This window comes from Tachyglossus aculeatus, chromosome 4 (genome assembly GCF_015852505.1).
Source record: "Tachyglossus aculeatus isolate mTacAcu1 chromosome 4, mTacAcu1.pri, whole genome shotgun sequence".
In the NCBI taxonomy this organism is placed as follows: Eukaryota; Metazoa; Chordata; class Mammalia; order Monotremata; family Tachyglossidae; genus Tachyglossus; species Tachyglossus aculeatus.
In genome coordinates, this window is record NC_052069.1 from 81390983 (window position 1) to 81411560 (window position 20578).

General features: G+C 43.9%; 1 protein-coding gene across 6 annotated transcripts in view; it reads left to right on the top strand.

The window, feature by feature from the left end:
• UBR5 (ubiquitin protein ligase E3 component n-recognin 5) overlaps window positions 1–20578 on the top strand; it is a 147496-nt gene that overhangs the window by 66258 nt on the left and 60660 nt on the right. For 5 of the 6 annotated variants that reach the window (XM_038745452.1, XM_038745455.1, XM_038745456.1 and 2 more), the window contains 8 exons: window positions 1506–1717; window positions 3515–3631; window positions 3717–3827; window positions 4767–4921; window positions 6064–6181; window positions 6963–7147; window positions 12817–12926; window positions 14789–14901. In XM_038745452.1, coding sequence (XP_038601380.1) covers window positions 1506–1717; window positions 3515–3631; window positions 3717–3827; window positions 4767–4921; window positions 6064–6181; window positions 6963–7147; window positions 12817–12926; window positions 14789–14901 — 1121 coding nt within the window. The remainder of the gene's footprint in view (window positions 1–1505; window positions 1718–3514; window positions 3632–3716; window positions 3828–4766; window positions 4922–6063; window positions 6182–6962; window positions 7148–12816; window positions 12927–14788; window positions 14902–20578) is intronic. The other variant, XM_038745454.1, reaches the window with a different exon arrangement.

The window sequence follows — 20578 nt, forward strand, 5'->3', positions numbered from 1 at the left end:
TCAGAGACATAGAAAGTAAGATGTTTTCAGAACTGGATTAGCAGTACAAATTTGCAAATAACCTCTTTTAAAGATGCAAAATTTCTGAAAATAGTTTAGAAAGTTTTAAGTCTTTAAAAGATGCTCAAGACACTTTGGCCAGTAGTAGTGGGCAGATCACTTAGACATTGTTAATCCAACCTCTGCTTTAGTTTGGCTCTGTCCTGCTTTCTGTCTTTTAAAAAAAGTATGTATCTCTTTTACTTAAGAATATTTGATGCCATATGCCTGAAAGCAGTGTAAAATTAGGGTCAGTTTGGGGGGTCTTGAATTCTGTTGTCTATTTTGGGACTGTATACTGAGTTAAATGCAGTGTTTGTAATTTGTGGGACAGCATATTCCATGAAACTTCCATATGGCATTGCGAAGTGATCTTATTTTAAGTGTTCATTCCCACTGAGCAAAAGACCTATGATTGGAAAAAACAACCTGATAAAAAAAAAAAAAATGTTGTTCTGGTATATTGGTTATCTGTACTAAGCCTTGCTTTTTGCAAACATGTACTTTATTGGGTTAAATGCATCCTGTGCATGCTCAAATATTCAACATCTGACGACTTCTAAATCCTCCTTTTTTTCCCCTTTCCTAAGGTTATTCTATGTAAGACGTTACCAAGAATTGTTTCTAATCCTTATTTTCCATGCATAGTTGACTCTTGGGAAGTTAGTTTTGATTGCCACATGTAGAAACTGTATCTGCATGAGCGAACTGCAGAGTACTGGCTTTAGACAGTTTGTAGGCCAATTGGAGGGGAAGCATTTTGGTAAGGAACTCTTTCCTACAAGGATCCTTTTTAAAACTTGTCTGGCTCTTTGAAAGGTTCTTTGAAATACTGAAAATATCATTTTAATTATTTTGACAATTTTATAAATCCAGTCCTATAAAATACTATGCTAAATCAAGCGGTTGGATTATCAAAAACTTGATGGTAACCTTGTATAAATTGCTGTCTTTTTTTTTTTTTTTTAACCTTTTCAAGTGAGTGTTTTGTGGATCTTCGAACTAAAGACTCTCTAATAAATACTCCTTTTTGGCTTGCATAAATGTATCTAACAGACGTTGTAGCTATTAGGCCAGTTTTACTCCAGATTAATAAAAGCACTAAAAAATTGAAGTATAATTTCCCGAATCTTGAACTCAGAAGCAGTTCATTCTTTTCGCAAGTATTTTACCATTCCAAATAAAACTGGAACATGGGGCTCTATTTTAAAAGCCAGAATTGATCGGTATGGCAGAAGCCTGTCGTGTTGCCCCTTTCCCAGAAATTTTTATTTCTCACTTATAGAAATTTTGGGTACATATGCTTGAAAGGGTTAATATCTTCCATGTTGCATGTCAGATTTCTTACATACAGACTTCTATAAAAACTCTGTGAGTAGATAAACTGCTGTTAGTTGCATCCCGAAGGGTCTTTACTAGAGAGTGGCTTACTTTTATCCCACTGGTGTGACCCAATTGCATACCAGTTCTCCTTCTTCCCTTAGAGAGAGACTCTGAGCTGTTGCGTGAACGTGAGTCCGTTTTACGTTTGCGTGAACGAAGGTGGCTCGATGGAGCCTCATTTGATAATGAAAGGGGATCTACAAGCAAGGAAGGAGAGCCAAACCTGGATAAGAAGAACACGCCCGTTCAAAGCCCAGTCTCTCTAGGAGAAGATCTGCAGTGGTGGCCCGATAAGGTATTGAAGAATCCTCCCCCCCCTGTTCGTGCATGTTTTATCAGAGCACTAAAAACTTCCCTTTCTCCGGAATTTTCTAATCATCAGTTGGAATAAGAGGGGTTCTTTTGTTTACTGGGAAGCTCACTGTGGGCAGGGAACGTGGCTGCCAACTCTCTTGCCTTGTACTCCGCCAAAGTGCTTAGTTCAGTAGTCCGCAGGTAGTAAGGGCTCAGTAAACACGGATGGTGGTGGTGATAATGGATAGACGTGCTTTGGTGGGTGGCATTTCATTGCCTGTACTAGCAGTGGGATTGAATTTTCTTTCTGAAAGGGAAGTCACTGGACTCCCAATGGAGAAGGGACCATAATGCGCCACATCGGGCATCCTTGTGAGTTGTCAGTCCGACCAAGAATGGGTTGTCAGTCGGTGGTATTTATTGAGCGCTGACCCTGTGCAGAGCAGTGTACGAAGCAACTCTGCTAAACAGCTTAGCAGCGCTGGTAGCCCGGTCCCTGCCCACGAGGAGCTTACAGTTCCGAGAGAAGCTAACCGTCTCCATAGGTCAAATCTTGAACATCTCCGCACTCTGTGCCGGCTGTGCATTTAAGCACTCACTTCTGTAGCTGTGGACGTAATGTATTAAAGCACTTAGTCTATAAATGTCTTATTGGTGGGAGGTTGGTCAGGTCAGTATATTTTGTATACTTTTGGAAGAATATGAGTGAAGGAAAAATCTTCAAATTTATGCCCATCAGATTTCAGAACCGTCCCTTGGGCTTGACCACACCTCTTTATCCAGTGCTTCGAAGTAAGCGCTTAACAAATACCATAATTATTATGATTTAGCCAGTTTGGGATGGCTCCTAGTTAGCCCTATGTTTTCCAGTGTTTGGCACATAGTAAGCGCTTAACAAATACCATAATTATTATGATTTAGCCAGTTAGGGATGGCTCCTAGTTAGCCCTATGTTTTCCAGTGCTTGGCACATAGTAAGCGCTTAACAAATACCATAATTATTATGATTTAGCCAGTTTGGGATGGCTCCCAGTTAGCCCTATGTTTTCCAGTGCTTGGCACATAGTAAGCGCTTAACAAATACCATCCAAAAAACAGTCCACTCATTTACATCTTTGAGAAAACATTGTCTCAAAAGATGCGGGTTAGGATGAGAAATTTGGTTATGATCTGAGTCAGGGAATCAGGGGAAGATGATTTGCTTCCTTTCTGCTTGTGTTTAGAACCTTGTTGGAAAAAAGTCAACACTCAAGTCAGCTTTCGGCACTTTTTTTTGCAGTCGCTCGAAGCTTGGTGCAGATGTAGCCCAATTATTTTTTCTTTGCCTGCATAATGTAGAAAGCACTCAATGCATGAAGGAACATTAATTTTGATAAATCTCTTTTGAAGCGAAGGTTATGTTATTTTCTTCTCTACCTTCTCCTGCCTCCTCCCCCCCCCCCCCCCTTCACCTGAGTAGCAAAAGGCTGGAAAATTACTCACTTCCATTCACCTCATTTTGTAAAGGATAACCGAAACAAGGTGATGCTTCTTTTTTCAGTCAATTGGTGGTATTTATTGAATGCTTTCTGTGTGTAGAGCACTGTACTAAGCGCTTGGGAGAGTAAATCGTAACAGTTCGTTGCCACGTTTCCCATCCGCAGTGAGCTTACAGCCCGCTCTTGAAATTGTGTCCATGCCATGGGGAAAACAGCTTGGCATGTAGTAAAGGCTTTATAAATATCATAATTATTATTGGGCAGAAGTGCATGCTTTTATGGAATTACAGGGTGGACCTAAAGTTTCCTTGCTCTCGTAGGATGGAACCAAGTTTATTTCTATTGGAGCTTTATATTCTGAGCTTTTGGCAGTTAGTAGTAAAGGAGAGCTGTATCAGTGGAAGTGGAGTGAATCCGAGCCTTACAGGAATGCACAGGTATGGTACTGCCTCAGATCTTCAGTCGAATAAGTCTGCATATCAATTTATAAAAGAAGTAATCGTTTTTCTTATGCTTTCAAAGAATCCTTCATTACATCATCCACGAGCAACATTTTTGGGGTTAACCAATGAAAAAATAGTCCTCCTTTCTGCAAATAGTATCAGAGCAACTGTAGCCACAGAAAATAACAAGGTATGAAACACTTTGCATTACTAATCATTTCATGATTTAAATTCTTAATTTCTTTTTTCACTTGTCATTTTGCTCCATCAGGAATGAGGAACTCTTAACCTCACTGACCTAGTACATTTAAATTACCATCTTATTGAGTCATTAGAGGGGGAACATTGGGGCCTCCGGACAGTGCATCCCTAATTCTGAAGATCGACATCAGTGACGGCAGTCGTCATGCTAGTCCTCCAGTCACCCAACGGGACCACTATCAGAGACAGATTAGTTGGCTAGGAGATCCACTGGGCTAAACCAGAAATGGAATTTCCGATCTTTCTTACGGCGTGGATTTATGAGTATTGTCAGCTATGTCCAGAGTTAAAATAACGCCTCAACCCGTAGAGAAACAAAACTAGAGCTGGGCTACTTAACTGGAAGTTTTGTCCTGAGAGATCCATCCTCCGACCAGTCACGATGCATCGAATTTCCAGGTGCAGCTTAACTTTTCTCCACCACAGTTGAAAGGAAAACGGACAGGACTTGTTCCAGAATGAAGGTGCTAAAACCACTAACTGAATGTGCATCCTAATCCTCAAACCAACCTGTTCACTTTCAGATTTGAAGAAGACTGGTTTCCAAAGTTGCTGGAGGTGTAACGAGCAAGACCTAAATTTTAGTGTCGTTTCGGTAGGCCAGTGTCAATTGCGTGTGGACCAGTAACTGATTGTTCATAACCAATCGTGAAAGAAATATCCAGAGCATTTTCTTCTGGTCACATATGGGAATATCCCAAAGGTATTCGGTCTGGGCATTTGACTTGTGCAAGAAGTATTCAGAAACTTCAAGTGTGGGAAGTCTGGCATCTCTGGCTGCCATTCCTTATGCGTGGGACCTTACCCTCCCCTGTTTTTTCAGAAGGTTTTTTGGATTGCCTCTAACCTACAACGTTTTGTTCTTTAGGTTGCCACCTGGGTGGATGAAACGTTAAGTTCTGTAGCCTCTAAACTAGAGCATACTGCGCAGACCTATTCTGAGCTTCAGGGAGAACGGATAGTTTCATTACACTGTTGTGCTCTTTATACCTGTGCTCAGCTAGAAAACAATCTTTATTGGTGGTGAGTACACGTAGTGGGGAAGCTTTTATTGGCCCAGGGATCCGTTATTTACACTCGATTCACATCCCTGCCAGGCCCCAGTAGGTAACTGGGAGCATGGTCGAAGGGAGAGGGGAGGGGAGGGGAGAAGCGGCCTTGCAGTTGGAGCATCAGGAGATTTAAGGAGTGTCTTACGTAGTAAAGGGAAATGGGGGCGGGTAGTGGGACAGCAGAAGAGAGGAAGGGCTCAGACCCTTGAGCAAAGGTGGCAGGGGTTGGGGGATGGAAGCAGCGTGGCTCAGTGGAAAGAGCACGGATTTTGGAGTCAGAGGTCATGGGTTCAAATTCCGCCTCCGCCACTCGTCAGCCGTGTGACTTTGGGCAAGTCACTTCACTTCTCTGGGCCTCAGTTACCTCGTCTGTAAAATGGGGATCAAGACTGAGCCCCACGTGGGACAACCTGATTACCTTGTAAACTCCCCGGCGCTTAGAACAGTGCTTTGCACATAGTAAGCACTTAATAAATATCATCGTTATTATTGGGGCCAGATGGCAGCGCCGAAAGGATTGGGACAGTGGCATGCTCCAGCACGATAGTAAAACAGATGCGTGCGACACCCGCTGTAGAATATTTATATGCCCTCAAGGTAGGTGAGCATCTAGAATAAATACATGCAAGTGTAAACTCGTTGTAGGCAGGGACCCTGCCTGCCAATTGTGTTGCATTGTACTCCCCCAAGCGCTTAGTACAGTGCCCTGCACACAGTAAGCACTCAGTAAGTACCAATCAGTCATATTTATTGAGCTTTTACTGTGTGCCGAACACTGTACTAAGCCCTTGGGAGAATACATTATAACACTTTCCCTGCCCACAGCGAGCCTCGAGTTTCGAGTCTAATGCTGTAGACTGTAAGTTCATTGTGGGCAGGGAGTGCCTGCCAACTGTGTTGTATTGTACTCTTCCAGGTGCTTAGTACGGTGATGTTCACATAGTAGGCACTCGATAAATAGCATTGATTGATGTGCATGCTCTAATGCTTTTGAATCAGGAGTTTTTGCAAGTAACAGCATATTTCGTTACATACTTCTGAAATGGAAGGCTGACAGAGGAGTCCAGATTTAGTTAGCTGTTGGCTGATAATGTTTGTTTTCCTTTCTTCTAGGGGAGTGGTCCCTTTTAGTCAGAGGAAGAAGATGTTAGAAAAGGCTCGGGCAAAAAATAAGAAGCCCAAATCTAGTGCTGGAATCTCCTCAATGCCAAATATCACAGTTGGCACCCAGGTAGGGTAAAACTCCAGTATGTTAGGTTTGGCGGGGCACTAGAAATTGGGTCAAAATACATTCCTACATGTGGCCTTACAGGTGAATTCTATGCAGGCTTCCTAAAAGTAGTGTTCATCTTCTTTTTTTTTCCCCCTGCCTGGCCCAGAATTCAGTAGGTCGAATTGACTCCTCATGTATTGAAAGAGAACCATGTCATTTCACTGTAGCTAGTATAAGGTGGCACTTTTCATTTTCCAATCCACCCTTTTCCCTCTAGTCCACCTTTTGCCCTAATCAGGAACCTTGGGACAATATTTGAAATGTCCGGCCTTTGTTCTCCACATAAAATGTTGCTTCTAGCTCTTTTCTCGATGAAATTGCACTTTTTGTTCCCTCCTTGTCCCCAACACCAAATCTCTTATTGTAGCCTTGCTTATCTTGTACTTATAGAATAGCTGTTCTAGGTCATCTCAGTACACCATTTGGACATGTCGCATTGCTGCTCACAATCCTTTAATTATTCTCCTTTGCGCTTCAGATCAAGTGCAACTGTCTGGCTGGTGCCTTCACTATTTCTTGTTTATCTAAAAGATTGCAAAATAAGGGTCTGCATTGTTTTACCCCAGCTCTTTTGGGATCCAATTAGGAATTAGAACTCCTAAGTCTTTACAGTGCCTGGAAGGTCCTCTAATTTGCCAGGCCCAAGAAAGAGTATTTGAGAGGTTAGATTTAGATCCCTTTTGTATGAGCATCACATGATGAGTTGTGAAAACATGATCTTTGTGATCTGGTTTGTCAGGTTTGCTTAAGAAACAATCCCCTCTATCATGCTGGAGCAGTGGCTTTTTCCATTAGTGCTGGGATTCCTAAAGTTGGCGTCTTGATGGAGTCTGTTTGGAATATGAACGACAGCTGTAGATTCCAGCTGCGATCTCCAGAGAGCTTGAAAAACATGGAGAAAGCTAGCAAAACGACTGAAGCCAAGTAAGTGCACTTAACTATTTTTGGGATAGTTACTGTAAGTTTGCCCAGTGGGAAGATGAATCCGTGGAAAAGGGCCTATCGGAAAAAGGTCCTATGGTGAGTACTTAGACAGCTGGCTTGGGATTCCAAAGGAATTGCAGTCTGTCCTTAAGATGACTAATAAAACGTAATTATGAACTCTTCCCCAGTAACACTAACGGCAACTTAGTGAATGTGTCTTGAATAATAACAATAATTATCATAATTGTGGTATTTGTTAAGCGCTTACTATGTGCCAGGCACTGTACTAAGTGTTGGGGGCGGGAAGAATACAAGCATAGAAGGGTTGGACACAGTCCCTATCCAACAGCGGGAACAAAAATCCCCATTTTACAGATGAGGTAACTGAGGCCCAGAGAACTGAAGTGACTTGCCCAAGGTCACAGAGCAGACAGGTAGCAGAGCCGGGATTAGAACCCGTGACCTTTGGACTCCCGGGTCCATCCTCTATCCACTAAGCCATGCTGACTAGGTGATGTGTCAGGCCATGGTAATAATAATAATGGTATTAAGTTGTACATATCTATTCTGTTTATTTTATTTTGTTAGTATGTTTGGTTTTGTTCTCTGTGTCCCCCTTTTGGACTGTGAGCCCACTGTTGGGTAGGGACTGTCTCTATATGTTACCAACTTGTACTTCCCAAGCGATTAGTCCAGTGCTCTGCACACAGTAAGCGCTCAATAAATACGATTGATTGATTGATTAAGTGCTTACTATGTGCCAAGCACCGATCTAAGCGCTGGGGTCGATACAGGGTAATGAGGTTGGACACAGTCCCTATCCCACATGATGCTCTCACTTTTAATCTCCATTTTACAGGTGAGGTAACTGAGGCCCAGAGAAGTGAAGTGACTTGCCCAAGGTCACACAGCAGACACATGGTGGAGGTGGGATTAGAACCCGTGACCTCCGACTCCCAAGCCCGTGCCACTGGGCCATCCAAGGTTACATTTGCCACGCCAGAGCGGTACAGGGTGGGGTGAGAACCATGCTATTCAATCAAGGCTCCTTTCTGGTTAGAAAGACAGTCTGTGCTCCCTGCATTTCGGCAACCTTCCTTTTTCTGCTTTTCCAACTCTTGGTTCTGATAGCATCGAGGCCCCAGTTCCTTCATAAGGTTTTGGCGCAGGTTGTGGAAGATTTTTCACGAGGCACATAACTTCCAGAAAGAGATTGGTTAGGGATACCGGACTTCCACTATAAGTTTTCTCTTCATCCCTGATCCAAAGAAGACCCACTTACATGATCTGCATTTGGAATGTCAGATAGATTCCCTCGCAACAGTGGGAGTAGTCCTACATTGACCCCGCTGATTCTAAAGTTTTCTACTGGAGAGAGATAAATCAGTTTTCTGGTTTTTCTTTTTTTTTTATTGTTGTTGACAATTAAAGAGGATTAGCGATTGGTTTGGGCTGCAGTTTAGCATTGCAGTCCAGGCTTTACTCGCACCCAGTCCCTATCCGTAAAGAAACATTAATTGCCTGCGTGAGTGTCGGGAGCCTTTGAAGGGGCTTTAATAGTCCAGCTCTCATTCTCCTTTCCCTTCCCGTGGGATTGAGATAAGAAGCCAGATTTCATTTATTGGGAGAGGGAAAGCTACCCGGCGGTTTGATTTTCAGATTTTTTAAAAAATTGTACTTTTAGAAGCCAAAATGTGCTTGAATTTCATTAAGGATTTGAAAGACTGGTTTCTTTTCTTGTTTGTCAGTGAAAAGTTTCCGAAGGTGGGAATGGAATAGTCAATCTCGGATTGCCTCCCCAAATCGCGGGCAGCTTGTCTGGAAAGGGGTCCAACCTTGTCCCCTTTGGGTGCCTTGCTGAGAATATCTCAGTAAGAAGCAGCGTGGGACAGTGGATAGAGCACAGGCCTCGGAGTTAGATGGTCATGGATTCTCACCCCGGCTCCGCCACGTGTATGCTGCGTGACCTTGGGCAAGTCACTTAGCTTCTCTGGGCCTCACTGACCTCATCTGTAAAATGGGGGTTGACACGGTGAGACTTGTGTGGGTGCGGTGCCTGGAACATAGTAATCGCTTAACAAATGCCATTATTATTATTAGTAGTAGTAGCAGTACCTCAGTGGCTCACTTCAGGCACTTAGGAAGTATTCCAGTCATTCCCTCTTATTGCATGAATAATTGGGGTTCCAGTTCACAAGAGCCCTCTCCGTTTCGCTTCCCTCTAGATTATAAACTTGCTACGGTCAGGGAACGTGTCTGTTAATTCCGTTGCATTGTACTCTCCCAAGCGCTCAGTACAGTGCTCTGCCCAGAGCACTCGATCAATCAGTCGTATTTATTGAGCGCTTACTGTGTGCAGAGCACTGTACTAAGCGCTTGGGAAGTACAAGTTGGCGACATATAGAGACAGTCCCTACCCAACAGTGGGCTCACAGTCTAAAAGGGGGAGACAGAGAACATACTAACAAAATAAATGGAATAGATATGTGCAAGTAAAATAAATAAATAAATAGAGAAATATGTACAAACATATATACATATGTACAGGTGCTGTGGGGAAGAGTAGGAGGTAAGATGGGGGGGATGGAGAGGGGGATAAGGGGGAGAGGAAGGAAGGGGCTCAGTCTGGGAAGGCCTCCTGGAGGAGGTGAGCTCTCAGTAGGGCCTTGAAGAGAGGAAGAGAGCTAGCTTGGCGGATGGGCAGAGGGAGGGCATTCCAGGCCCGGGGGATGACGTGGGCCGGGGGTCGATGGCGGGACAGGCGAGAACGAGGTACGGTGAGGAGATTAGCAGCAGAGGAGTGGAGGGTGCGGGCTGGGCTGGAGAAGGAGAGAAGGGGAGGTGAGGTAGGAGGGGGCGAGGGGATGGACAGCCTTGAAGCCCAGGGTGAGGAGTTTCTGCCTGATGCGCAGATTGATTGGTAGCCACTCGAGATTTTTGAGGACCTCAGTACCTCAGAGCCACTGAGTACCCCAGTGGCTCACTTCAGGCACTTAGGAAGTATTCCAGTCATTCCCTCTTATTGCACGAATAATTGGGGTTCCAGTTCACAAGAGCCCTCTCAATTTCGCTTCCCTCTAGATTATAAACTTGCTACAGGCAGGGAACGTGTCTGTTAATTCTGTTGCATTGTACTCTCCCAAGTGCTCAGTACAGTGCTGTGCCCAGAGCACTCAATAAATACCATTGAGCTCTGGGATCACAGGCTCTGTTGGCTGGGACTGCAGCCCTTGTCCTCACTGCCACAGGAACAGCCTGTGTTGGGGGAGTTCCCCGTTCACGACTCAGGATTTCCTAATCAGCCAAGGTCTTTCCACCCTTCCTTTCCTCTCTTGAGGGCAGGGCTTTTATTCTTCGGGCTCTTTATAGCAGGGCTCCTGCTGTGTTGGGAAAGAGAAGGGGAGGGAGGCGTCTTAGGGATGTGGAAGGGGAAGAGCCCATCTCTTTCTGGTAAGAACTAACTGTGAGCCCGCTGTTGGGTAGGGACCGTCTCTATATGTTGCCAACTTGTACTTTCCAAGCGCTTAGTTCAGTGCTCTGCACACAGTAAGCGCTCAATAAAAACGATTGAATGAATGAATGAACTGCTCTCGAGGAAAAACAATTCAGAAGGTGTCCAGGAAAAGGTAATCAAGACAATCATCTGAAGTAGTACTCACCCCTGTGCAGAGCTCAGTTTTCAATAGGTACCATTTCCTTGTTGCTGCAAACAAGCATTAATCCTTGAAGTTGTCTGAAGTCATTCCCTTCTCAGATTTAGAATAATGAAAGTTATTAGTCGAATGAAAGAAAGCTATAAGTGAGTGAAGAAGCACCGGCACAGAAACTGTAACATTAATCAATTAATTATTCTTGACCTTGTTATTAAATCCTATTTTAAGAGGACTAGTGACTGGTCAAGTGACTAGTCAGCAGTGGCTCCCGTCCGCATCACTGGACCCACTTTGCAACCGTGTGTATTCACTAAAGAGTAATGCTTTGTATTAAATGTTAGACTGAAGGGGTTTAAGAGCTGTTTTTGAAAAGGTAAAATTCATATTCAGTGTGCTGTATGTATTTAGAACAATGCTTGGCACGTAGTAAGCGCTTAAATACCATTACTATTATTATTATTTTGTCTGTTGAAAAGATAGCTTTTGATCACTGCGGATTTGAAAAGCTGGAAAGTTTCATTGCTTCCTCTTCCCGTTTTAGGACTTTTTTCATTCTTTAGTTCATGTTGAAGCAGAAAATTTCTAGTGTCATGTGTTTGACTTGAAATTCAGCAGTTCTCACTGAATGGACTATTTGTAGGTACCCTCCCTTCCATGCAAGGTTGATAGTAATCATTTTAGGTTTTTGACAGAGCATCCAAGAGGGGCAGTAAAGGAAGCCAACAGCCTCAGACTGCATTATCGTGCCATCAACATCACACACAGGTTAAATATGAGAATTCTGAGTGAGCAAGAATTGCAGGTAGCTCTTGGATGTCTTCGTGTTTGCCTTCTGGATATTGTGCCACTTTCCCACCCCCTAAAAACCTTGGTTCAAGTGTGGCTTAGTGGAAGAGCCCGAGCTTGGGAGTCAGAAGGATTTGGGTTCTAATCCCGGCTCCGCAACTTGTCTGCTGTGTGACGCTGGACAAGTCACTTCACTTCTCTGAGCCTCAGTTCCCTCATCTGTAAAATGGGGATTAAGAGGGTGAGCCCCATGTGGGACAGGGACTGTGCCCAGCTCTATTTGCTTGTATCCACCCCAGTGCTTAGTACAGTGCCTGGCACATAAGTACGGGCCTAACAAGTACTGTCATTAAGTAGGTATATTTTCAGAAGTTAAAAAAAATTGTGCCATCACCAGCTTATTTAAATTAAATAACTAAGAGTGTACGTGTGCCACCCATGGTCACTTTTAGATATAATGGGTAATGGATCGAGTGTGGTTCCTTAGTCCATTGCAACCTCTCTGTAGCAGAATTTCTTCTATAATTGACGTAATCTGGAATTGCTTTGGACCTCAAGCAAGGGGAAATTTGTTTAAAATAATATATACCAGTTTGCACAAGCGGATATTTTTCTCATAAGAAGCATAGAATAGTGAATACAGGCAGTTAATTACAATAGATAGATTGGGATGTGTTGATAAATTGATTATAATAATAATTATAGTATTTGTTAAGTGCTTACTATGTGCCAGGCACTGTTCTAAGCACTGGGGTAGATACAAGGTAATCAGGTTGTCCCATGTGGGGCTCACGGTCTTACTCTCCATGTTACAGATGAGGTAACTGAGGCATAGAGAATAAGTGGCTTTCCCAAGGTCACACAGCAGACAAGTGGCGGAGGCAGGATTAGAACCCACGTCCTCCCACTCCCAAGCCTGAGTTCTTTCCACTAAGCCACGCTGTTTCTCTAAATTGATCTTCACCTGTGTTTCATCAGCTCTCCAACTTTTGCATATGGTAATTACAAACTACTGATAGCTTCAGTGTGACCTTTGGATTTTACTCCATACAATGAAATGCCAGCAAAAGTAACTTTACAAATTTTGAAAGATTTACAGTGCAGTTTGCTTTCCAGAATCTTCAGCAACCCGCTTTGCATCAAACAAGCCTGAGAAGTGAGGATTTTGTCCAAACCTTGAAGTGCTTAGTTTTCTGTGTCTCTCATCTGCAATCTCATTTTATATCTTAGGCCTGAAAGTAAACAGGAACCAGTCAAAACAGAAATGGGGCCACCACCATCTCCAGCTTCTACATGTAGTGATGCATCTTCAATTGCGAGCAGTGCATCAATGCCATATAGTAAGTCAAATAGATGGTGCAGAGTGCTCTTCAGCCATAGCTGTACAAATGATCCCGAATTTGCTACATGTATATGTTAGGGCTACTTAATTTCTTTACAAAGCCATGTGTTTTCCTCGCTGCTCTGAGTCTTGGCAGGTGCAGTTGCTTTCTAAGTCTTTTAGTGCTGTCAAGATGCATTGTTTTGCTTTGTTGTCTGTCTCCCCCTTCTAGACTGTGAAGTGTAGGGACCGTCTCTATATGTTGCCAACTTGTACTTCCCAAGCGCTTAGCACAATGGTCTGCACACAGTAAGTGCTCAATAAATACGATTGAATGAATGAATGAATGCCTCGCATAAGGAGACCGTTGTTGCTTCACTTCTGGTGACTGTAAAAGCTGTCACAGAGCAATAGTTTTTGCTCTGCAGATCTTTTGTTTCATGTTGCTCATGTGCTGTTAATCTTAACATCTTATTAGAGGCTAAAAAAAAATTAGCCAGCATTATCTTTTATTTGCACCTGGAAAAGAAAGGAGGTAAAGTACTTAGTGCAGTGCTCTGCGCATAGGGCGGCTCAGTCAATACCACTGATTGATGGTGGGTATTACATTCATTCATTGAACTATTTTAGCCAACTCCTAAATAAGTTATATAACAGTCACCCTACTGCTGGTCAGTGGAAAGAGTATGGCTCTGGTGATAAGGAGATCTGGGCCCTAGTTTCAAACTTTTAAGGAAGGAATCAGTCAATCAGTAGGATTTATTGCATGTTTTTGGTGTGCAGCGCACTGCACCAATTTCTGGGGAGGGGAGAGCAGAATGCCTGCTAATGCTAGGCTGCATATGTTCGTGTGGTGGGTTTTCAGCCCAGGGTCTCAACTGGCAAGTCTCTGGCACTGGTGGGTAGCCTGCATTCAGATTTTAACTGACTGCAGTGATAATGTGCTTTGCTGTGAAATTAAAAATTCTCTTGGGTTTAAATAATAACGATGGCATTTATTAAGTGCTTACTATATGCAAAGCCCTGTCTAAGCGCTGGGAGGGATACAAGGTGATCAAGTTGTCCCACGTGAGGCTCCCAGTCTTCGTCCCCATTTGACAGGTGAGGTCACTGAGGCTCAGAGAAGTTAAGTGACTTGCCCAAGGTCACGCAGCAGACGTGGCGGAGCTGGGATTAGAATCCATGACCTCTGCCCGGGCTCTTTTTTGCATGCTATTTCATAGAGACAGCATGGTGTGGTGGAAGGGACATGGGGTGGAGGACCTGTGGCTAGTCCCAGCTCTTTTCCTCATCTGTTGGGTGACTTTGGGCAAAGTAACTTAACCTCTTTGCTCCTCAGTTTCCTCATCTGCCCGGTGGAGAAAATAGTAGTAATGATAATAATTGTTTTTATTAAGCACACACTCTATCATCGTTATAAGCGCTGGGATATACACAAGATAATCAGGTTGAACAGGTCTTGTCTCACAAGAGGCCTTGCAGTGTAAGGGTGAGGGGGAATAAGGAAACTGAGGCACAGAGAATTTAGGGTAATGCTGCAAGCAAGTGGCAGCGCTTAGTACAGTGCTCTGCACATAGTAAGCGCTCAATAAATACGATTGATGATGATGATGATGATGGCTTTGGAACTCGGGTCCATTGACGTCCCAGCCCATGTTCTTTCTGCTGGGCCATGCTGCTTCTCCAATACGAGCTTCTCCCTACCTTCCTACCTCACACCACGTGAGGTCCAAAAGTAACGAAGAATGTTAAGTTCCTTGGGAAGAAAAGCACTAGCTAAAATCTAGGTGTTATTATTATTATGCTTTTTTCCTTAGATAAAATCTATAAAGTCTCTTTTACATTTTTTTTTTGGTACTTACCATTTTGTTGTTGTCTAAGAACGACGGCGGTCCACCCCGGCTCCAAAAGAAGAGGAAAAAGTGAATGAAGAACAGTGGTCTCTTAGAGAAGTTGTATTTGTTGAAGATGTTAAGAATGTTCCCGTTGGCAAGGTTTGTGCTTTTTTAAAAAATACTGTTTTTGGTTGGGTTTTTTTTTTCCCATTGGCTTTTCCTATAGGTTTTCCTTCAGATTGTACATTTGAGAGGCCTTTATAGGTAGCACATTTTGTATTAGGGAAAGAGGATGCGGTGGGGGAGTTGGTGTGTATGTATGTGTGTGTGTGTGTTTTGTATCAAATTTCTTTATTGAGGTTTCCCCACATGCCAGCCCTCAACTAATTTGTGATGGTTTTCTTAAGATGAAATACCTACAATATTAGGTTCCTATTATCTGAGCTTTGCATTGGTTAACTTTCCATTTCATACCTTTGTAACAGCTGTTTGATCTGTGTTTGCCCAGTCCTGTAAACCCATCTTCCCTTCTCAGCTTTGAATTTTGACAGTTGTTGGAGCAATATCTTACTAAATTTGTCAGCTATTCTGCCTAACAGTTTATTAATACCATTTAATCCAGTTTAAAAACTTATTTCAGTTAACATCCTTATGGTGAAACTTTAGATTTCATTGGTTTGATAGAACTGTTTAAAAGCCTGTAAGTTAAAATATGGTGTGGTTTCTCTCCCCATCCCTCATTTAAAAACAAAAATCGTCTTCAGTTCTTCTCCCTCCTCACTGCCACAGCCTTCACTTTGGCAAGTATTTCATGATCTAGACTTAAGTCTGAAAATTGAAACTTGAAACTCATCTGATCATCTGCCTTTGTCCATTCCGATGGAGGAAGCATGGACTGAAATTGGTGGAGGTGGTAAGCGTGAACAACTAGGAACACATGAAACATAGGGAGAGGTACTTTTTCATGCCACTCTACACAGCTAAGTTTCTATGAAGTGGAAATTAAAGCATCCTAGCGCTAACTTTCGTGCCAGTATTTCTTTGTTGGTGTTGTCTGTTGTAGATTGTAAACTCAAGAAGACTAGGATTTTGTGTACTTTGAAACAAAACTTATTTTAGCAGCATATGCCTCTGTTCATTAAAACAGTTGAATAAAGCTGAAGGACACGAGTTTCTCCCTGTTACAGAGATGAATGTCATAGTGGTGGTCTCGGAAGAGGAGAGAGAGATGTGCAGGAAGATTTGTAGGGAATTGATCCAAGCTGCAGAGTGAGCGTAAATTGCAGAGGGGACTGCAAGCAGGGAGACCACGGAGGAGGCTGATACTGTATCAAACCAGGATATGAGACCTATCTAGATAGAAAGGAAAATAGCATAATAATGATGGTATTTGTTAAGAGCTTACTATGTGTCAAATACTATTCTAAGCGCTGGGGTAGGTAGATACAAGGTAATCAAGTCCCACGTGAGGCTCACAATCTTAATCCCCATTTTACAGATGAGGTAACTTGAGGCACAGAGAAGTTAAGTGACTTGCCCAAACTGATAAGTGGCGAAGTTGGGATTAGAACCCACCACCTCTGCTTCCCAAGCCCGGGCTCTTTCAGCTAAATCACACTGCTGCTCTACTGGTGGGAAGAAGTGAACAAGTGAGGAATAAAGAATGCCAAGGTTGTGGGATTTGGAAACAGGAAACACGGAGGTGTTTTCACCGGTGGCGGAAAAGTTAGGTGGAAGGGAGCAGTGTGGTCTAGTGAATAGAGTGTGGGCCTGGGAATCAATCAATCGTATTTATTGAGTGCTTACTGTGTGCAGAGCACTGTACTAAGTGCTTGGGAAGTACAAGTTGGCAACATATAGAGACAGTCCCTACCCAACAGTGGGCTCACAGTCTAAAAGACAGTCTAAAAGACTAAAAGGGAATCTGAAGGACCAGGTTTTTAATTCTGACTTGCCCACTTTTCTGCTGTATGACCTTGGGCAAGTCATTGAACTCTTGGGCCTCAGTTCCCTTATCTGTAAAATGGAGATTAAGACCCTGAACCCCATGTGGGACAGGGACCGTGGCCAGCCTGATCAGCTTGTATCTACCCCAGCGCTTAGTACAGTACCGGACACAGAGTAAGCAGTGAACAAATGCCGTTAAAAAAAAGAGAGATTTAGGAGGGAAGATGAGAAATTCAGTTTCCAGCATATTGACCTTGCTCAAAGTGCCCAATTTGCTAATGGAGGGAATTGTCACGACTAGCATAGCAGTCTATTTGAGAGACATTGGCATAAAGGTGTTGCTGAGGCCTTGGGAGCAGATGAGTTCCCTGAGCGAATATAAAGTGAGAAGAATCGGAACCAGAAAGAACCTTGGGGAAAACCCGTAGTTAAGGGAGTAGGAGGTGGAAGAGGGGGCCAGCAGAGGAGACTGGGAAGGAGTGGTCCGAAAGAAAGGAAAACCAGGAAAGAACTGTGTCAGTGAAGCAGCCCAGGGTTAAGTAGCACATTAGCAGGAGGGCTGAATGGTCTGTGGTGTCAAAGACGGTTGACTGCAACAGCAACACATCCTACCTTCTAAAATCAATTGGCTCACTCATTTTCCCTCTCTGACTGCCACCTTCAAACTGTTGATAGAATTGTCTGGCTTCTACCTCATTGCTTAGTACAGTCCGCAGACCGCAGTGAGCGCTTAGCAAATATCGCGATTACTATTCAATTGCTCACTCTCTGATGGCTCCTTTCTCTCTGCCTCCAAACTTGCCCATGCCTACCCTGTGTTCAAAAAACAGAAACACAATCCAAAAATCATGCTGGACCCTACTGCACCGTCTAGCTGCCTCCCAGTTGGGTTGAATAACTCGCTGCCTTCATTTCCTCTTCCTTGTGTTTTTTTCTTAATGGTAGTTAAGTAGTTAGCTATAATAATAATAATGGCATTTGTTAAGCGCTTACTACATGCAAAGCGCTGTTCTAAGTGCTGGGGAGGATATAAGGTGATCAGGTTGTCCCACCTGGGGCTCACAGTCTTAATCCCCATTTTACAGATGAGGTAACTGAGGCCCAGAGAAGTTAAGTGTCTTGCCCAAAGCCACACAGCTGACAATTGGCGGAGCTGGGGTGTGTCAGGCACTGTACGAAGTGCTGGTAGGTACAAGCTGAACGGGTTAGATACAGTCCCTGTAACACGTAGGGGCTCACAGTCTTAATCTCCATTTGACAGATGAGCAAATGGAGGCACAGTGAAGTGACTTGCCCAGGCCCGTGGAGCTGGTATTAGAACCCAGGTCCTTCCGACTCCCGAGTCCGTGCTCTGTCCACTAGACCACACTGCTCTCAGTCCCCGTCTTCACCTTTTACAATCCGCTTTGTACCTCCTTTGCTCCTAGGACTGCCTTCCCCAAGGTTGCCAGTGGTCTCCTTGGCAGTTAAGCAAACTCTTGTTTTATCTAAATCCTCCTTTCACCTCCCAGCCGCCTTAGACACTCATTTCTACAAATGCGATCTAACCCCGCATCTGTGACACAGGTTTTTCCTGGTGACCCGATCTTTTGTCAGTCTCTTGCCAGCTCTTCTACTGTCCCCCTCCTGCTTTGTGAGTGACTCTCAAGGCTCTCTGCACTCATTCCATCGGAGTGCTCCTCTGTGTCATTGCTTCAACTACTCTGGGGGTGACTCCCAAGTCTATCTTGCTAGACCTGTCCTCTTTCCTGCTCTGCAGTCTCCCATTTCCTCTTACTTCTAGGAAACTCTATAAGGTTGTCCTGCTGTCACCTCAAATTCAGCATGTCTAAAACAGAGCTCCTCATCTTCCTTCGCAAATCCTCTTCTCCAGCCAACTTTTCTGTTACAGTTGACAATCGGACAGTGGTATTTGAGCACTTACTGTGTGTAGATCACTGTACTAAGTGCATGGGAGTGTCCAATACACCAGAGTTGGTAGGCATCTCCTTGTCTTTTGAGCCCCTAACTCTGATATGATTCTTGATTGAGCACTCACTGTGTGTAGATCACTGTACTAAGTGCGTGGGAGCGTCCAATACACCAGAGTTGGTAGGCATCTCCTTGTCTTTTGAGCCCCTAACTCTGATATGATTCTTGATTTCTCTCCCCATTTCAACCATTCGATGCAGTGTTGGCTTTTTTTTCCTCCACATTTTCTCTCCTTCTCCAACCAAACTGCCACCGTAATGATTCAGGCACTTGTCATATCCCACTGCATCGGTCTGGCCAATAAGCTCTGTGCCGGCAGTCTCTCCTTTATCCAGTCCTTCGATCACTCTGCTCCCTGGATTTTTTTTTTAAAATCCCACACAAGTCTCTCTCCTCTTCAGCATCTTTAGTGGTTGCTCATTCCTCTCTGCATCAAGCAGAAACTTCTGACCATTGACTTCAAAGCAGTCGATCAGATCTCTCTCTCATTTTCACTCTTTCCCCCTGCTCCTCACTTCTTCACTTTTCTCTCCCCCTGCTTCGTCCCCCCTCCCCCCTCCAGTTTGCAATCTTTTATAACTCACTGCCATTCTTATTTTGCTCAGTTTGGCTATCTGTAATAATTTTAATGCCAACGCTTTGTTCAGCAGCCCTCTCCAACTCCGTAGATGCAGATTTGGAGTTGGGGATCAAGATCTGAGAAGGAAATTAGCCTTGAGGAAATATGAGGTGATTAAAAGCTCTGTTGTATGAGGCTCCCTTTTTTTCCCAAAGCATTCATACCAAATACCTCTATGTCTACAAAAAATGAGCTTGAGAACCCAGCTTTTTTCCAACAACCTCATTTGCCAGGGAGACCGAGTTGGCAAATCTTTCTTGGTTGTTGTGATGTGGCCCTCTTGATTTGTGTTTTTTCCCTAGAGAGGTCCAGCATATATATGCTTCTTGAGGCTTATGTAGATTGTCAATTTGTACTTCCCAAGCGCTTAGTACAGTGCTCTGCACACAGTAAGCGCTCAATAAATACGATTGATGATGATGATTGTACGTTCCTTGTTATAGTGATGGTATTGGTTAAGTGTTTCTTACGTGCCAAGCACTGGGGTAGGTCAAGTTATCAAGTTGGATGCAGTCCCTGTCCCACATGGGGCTCACAGGCTTAATCCCCATTTTACAGGTGAGGTAACCGAGGCCCAGAGAAGTGAAGTGACTTACCCAAGGTCACGCAGCAGGCAAGTGGTGGAGCCTGGGATTAGAACCCAGGTGGTTCTGGCTCCCAGGCCTGTGCTCTAATGACTAGACCACCCTGCTTTCTGTGGGCAGGGCCCGGATCTACCAATTCAGTTGTACCCTGCTCTCCCAAGGGTTTAGTGCAGTGCTCAGTAAATACTAACGATCCATTCCTTTGACCGAGTTTCACACGTCTGGCTGACAGGATCCCAAGCACTTGGACAGTGCTCTGCACATAGTAAGCGCTCAATAAATACGATTGATTGATTGGACAGGAAGAGTTCAGAGATGGCACTGGCTGGTGCCATCCCCCCAACTCCACCGCACTTCTCAGGAGGCCTAGCACAGCCCAACTGGAGGCCAGTTCCTGGGCCCCGAGGCCATATTTAACTGAATATATTTTCAGGCTGGTAACACCTTAAGTGGTAGGGTGGAATAGGCGAGGATCAGGAGGTTGCTTGTGATTTTCCAAGAACTCTCCGTGGTGTGTCACTGGCAGTATTGAGTGCCTAGGAGTTAAAAGGACCCTGGGTACTTAGCTCTACCACGTGTGACCTTGGGCCAGTCGCTTCACTTCTTCACCTGTAAAATGGGAATTAAGTGCTTAACAACTACCATTCCCTCTAGACTGAAAGCTTGTTTTTTCGTTTGTTCGTTTTTTTATGGTATTTGTTAAGCACTTCCTGTC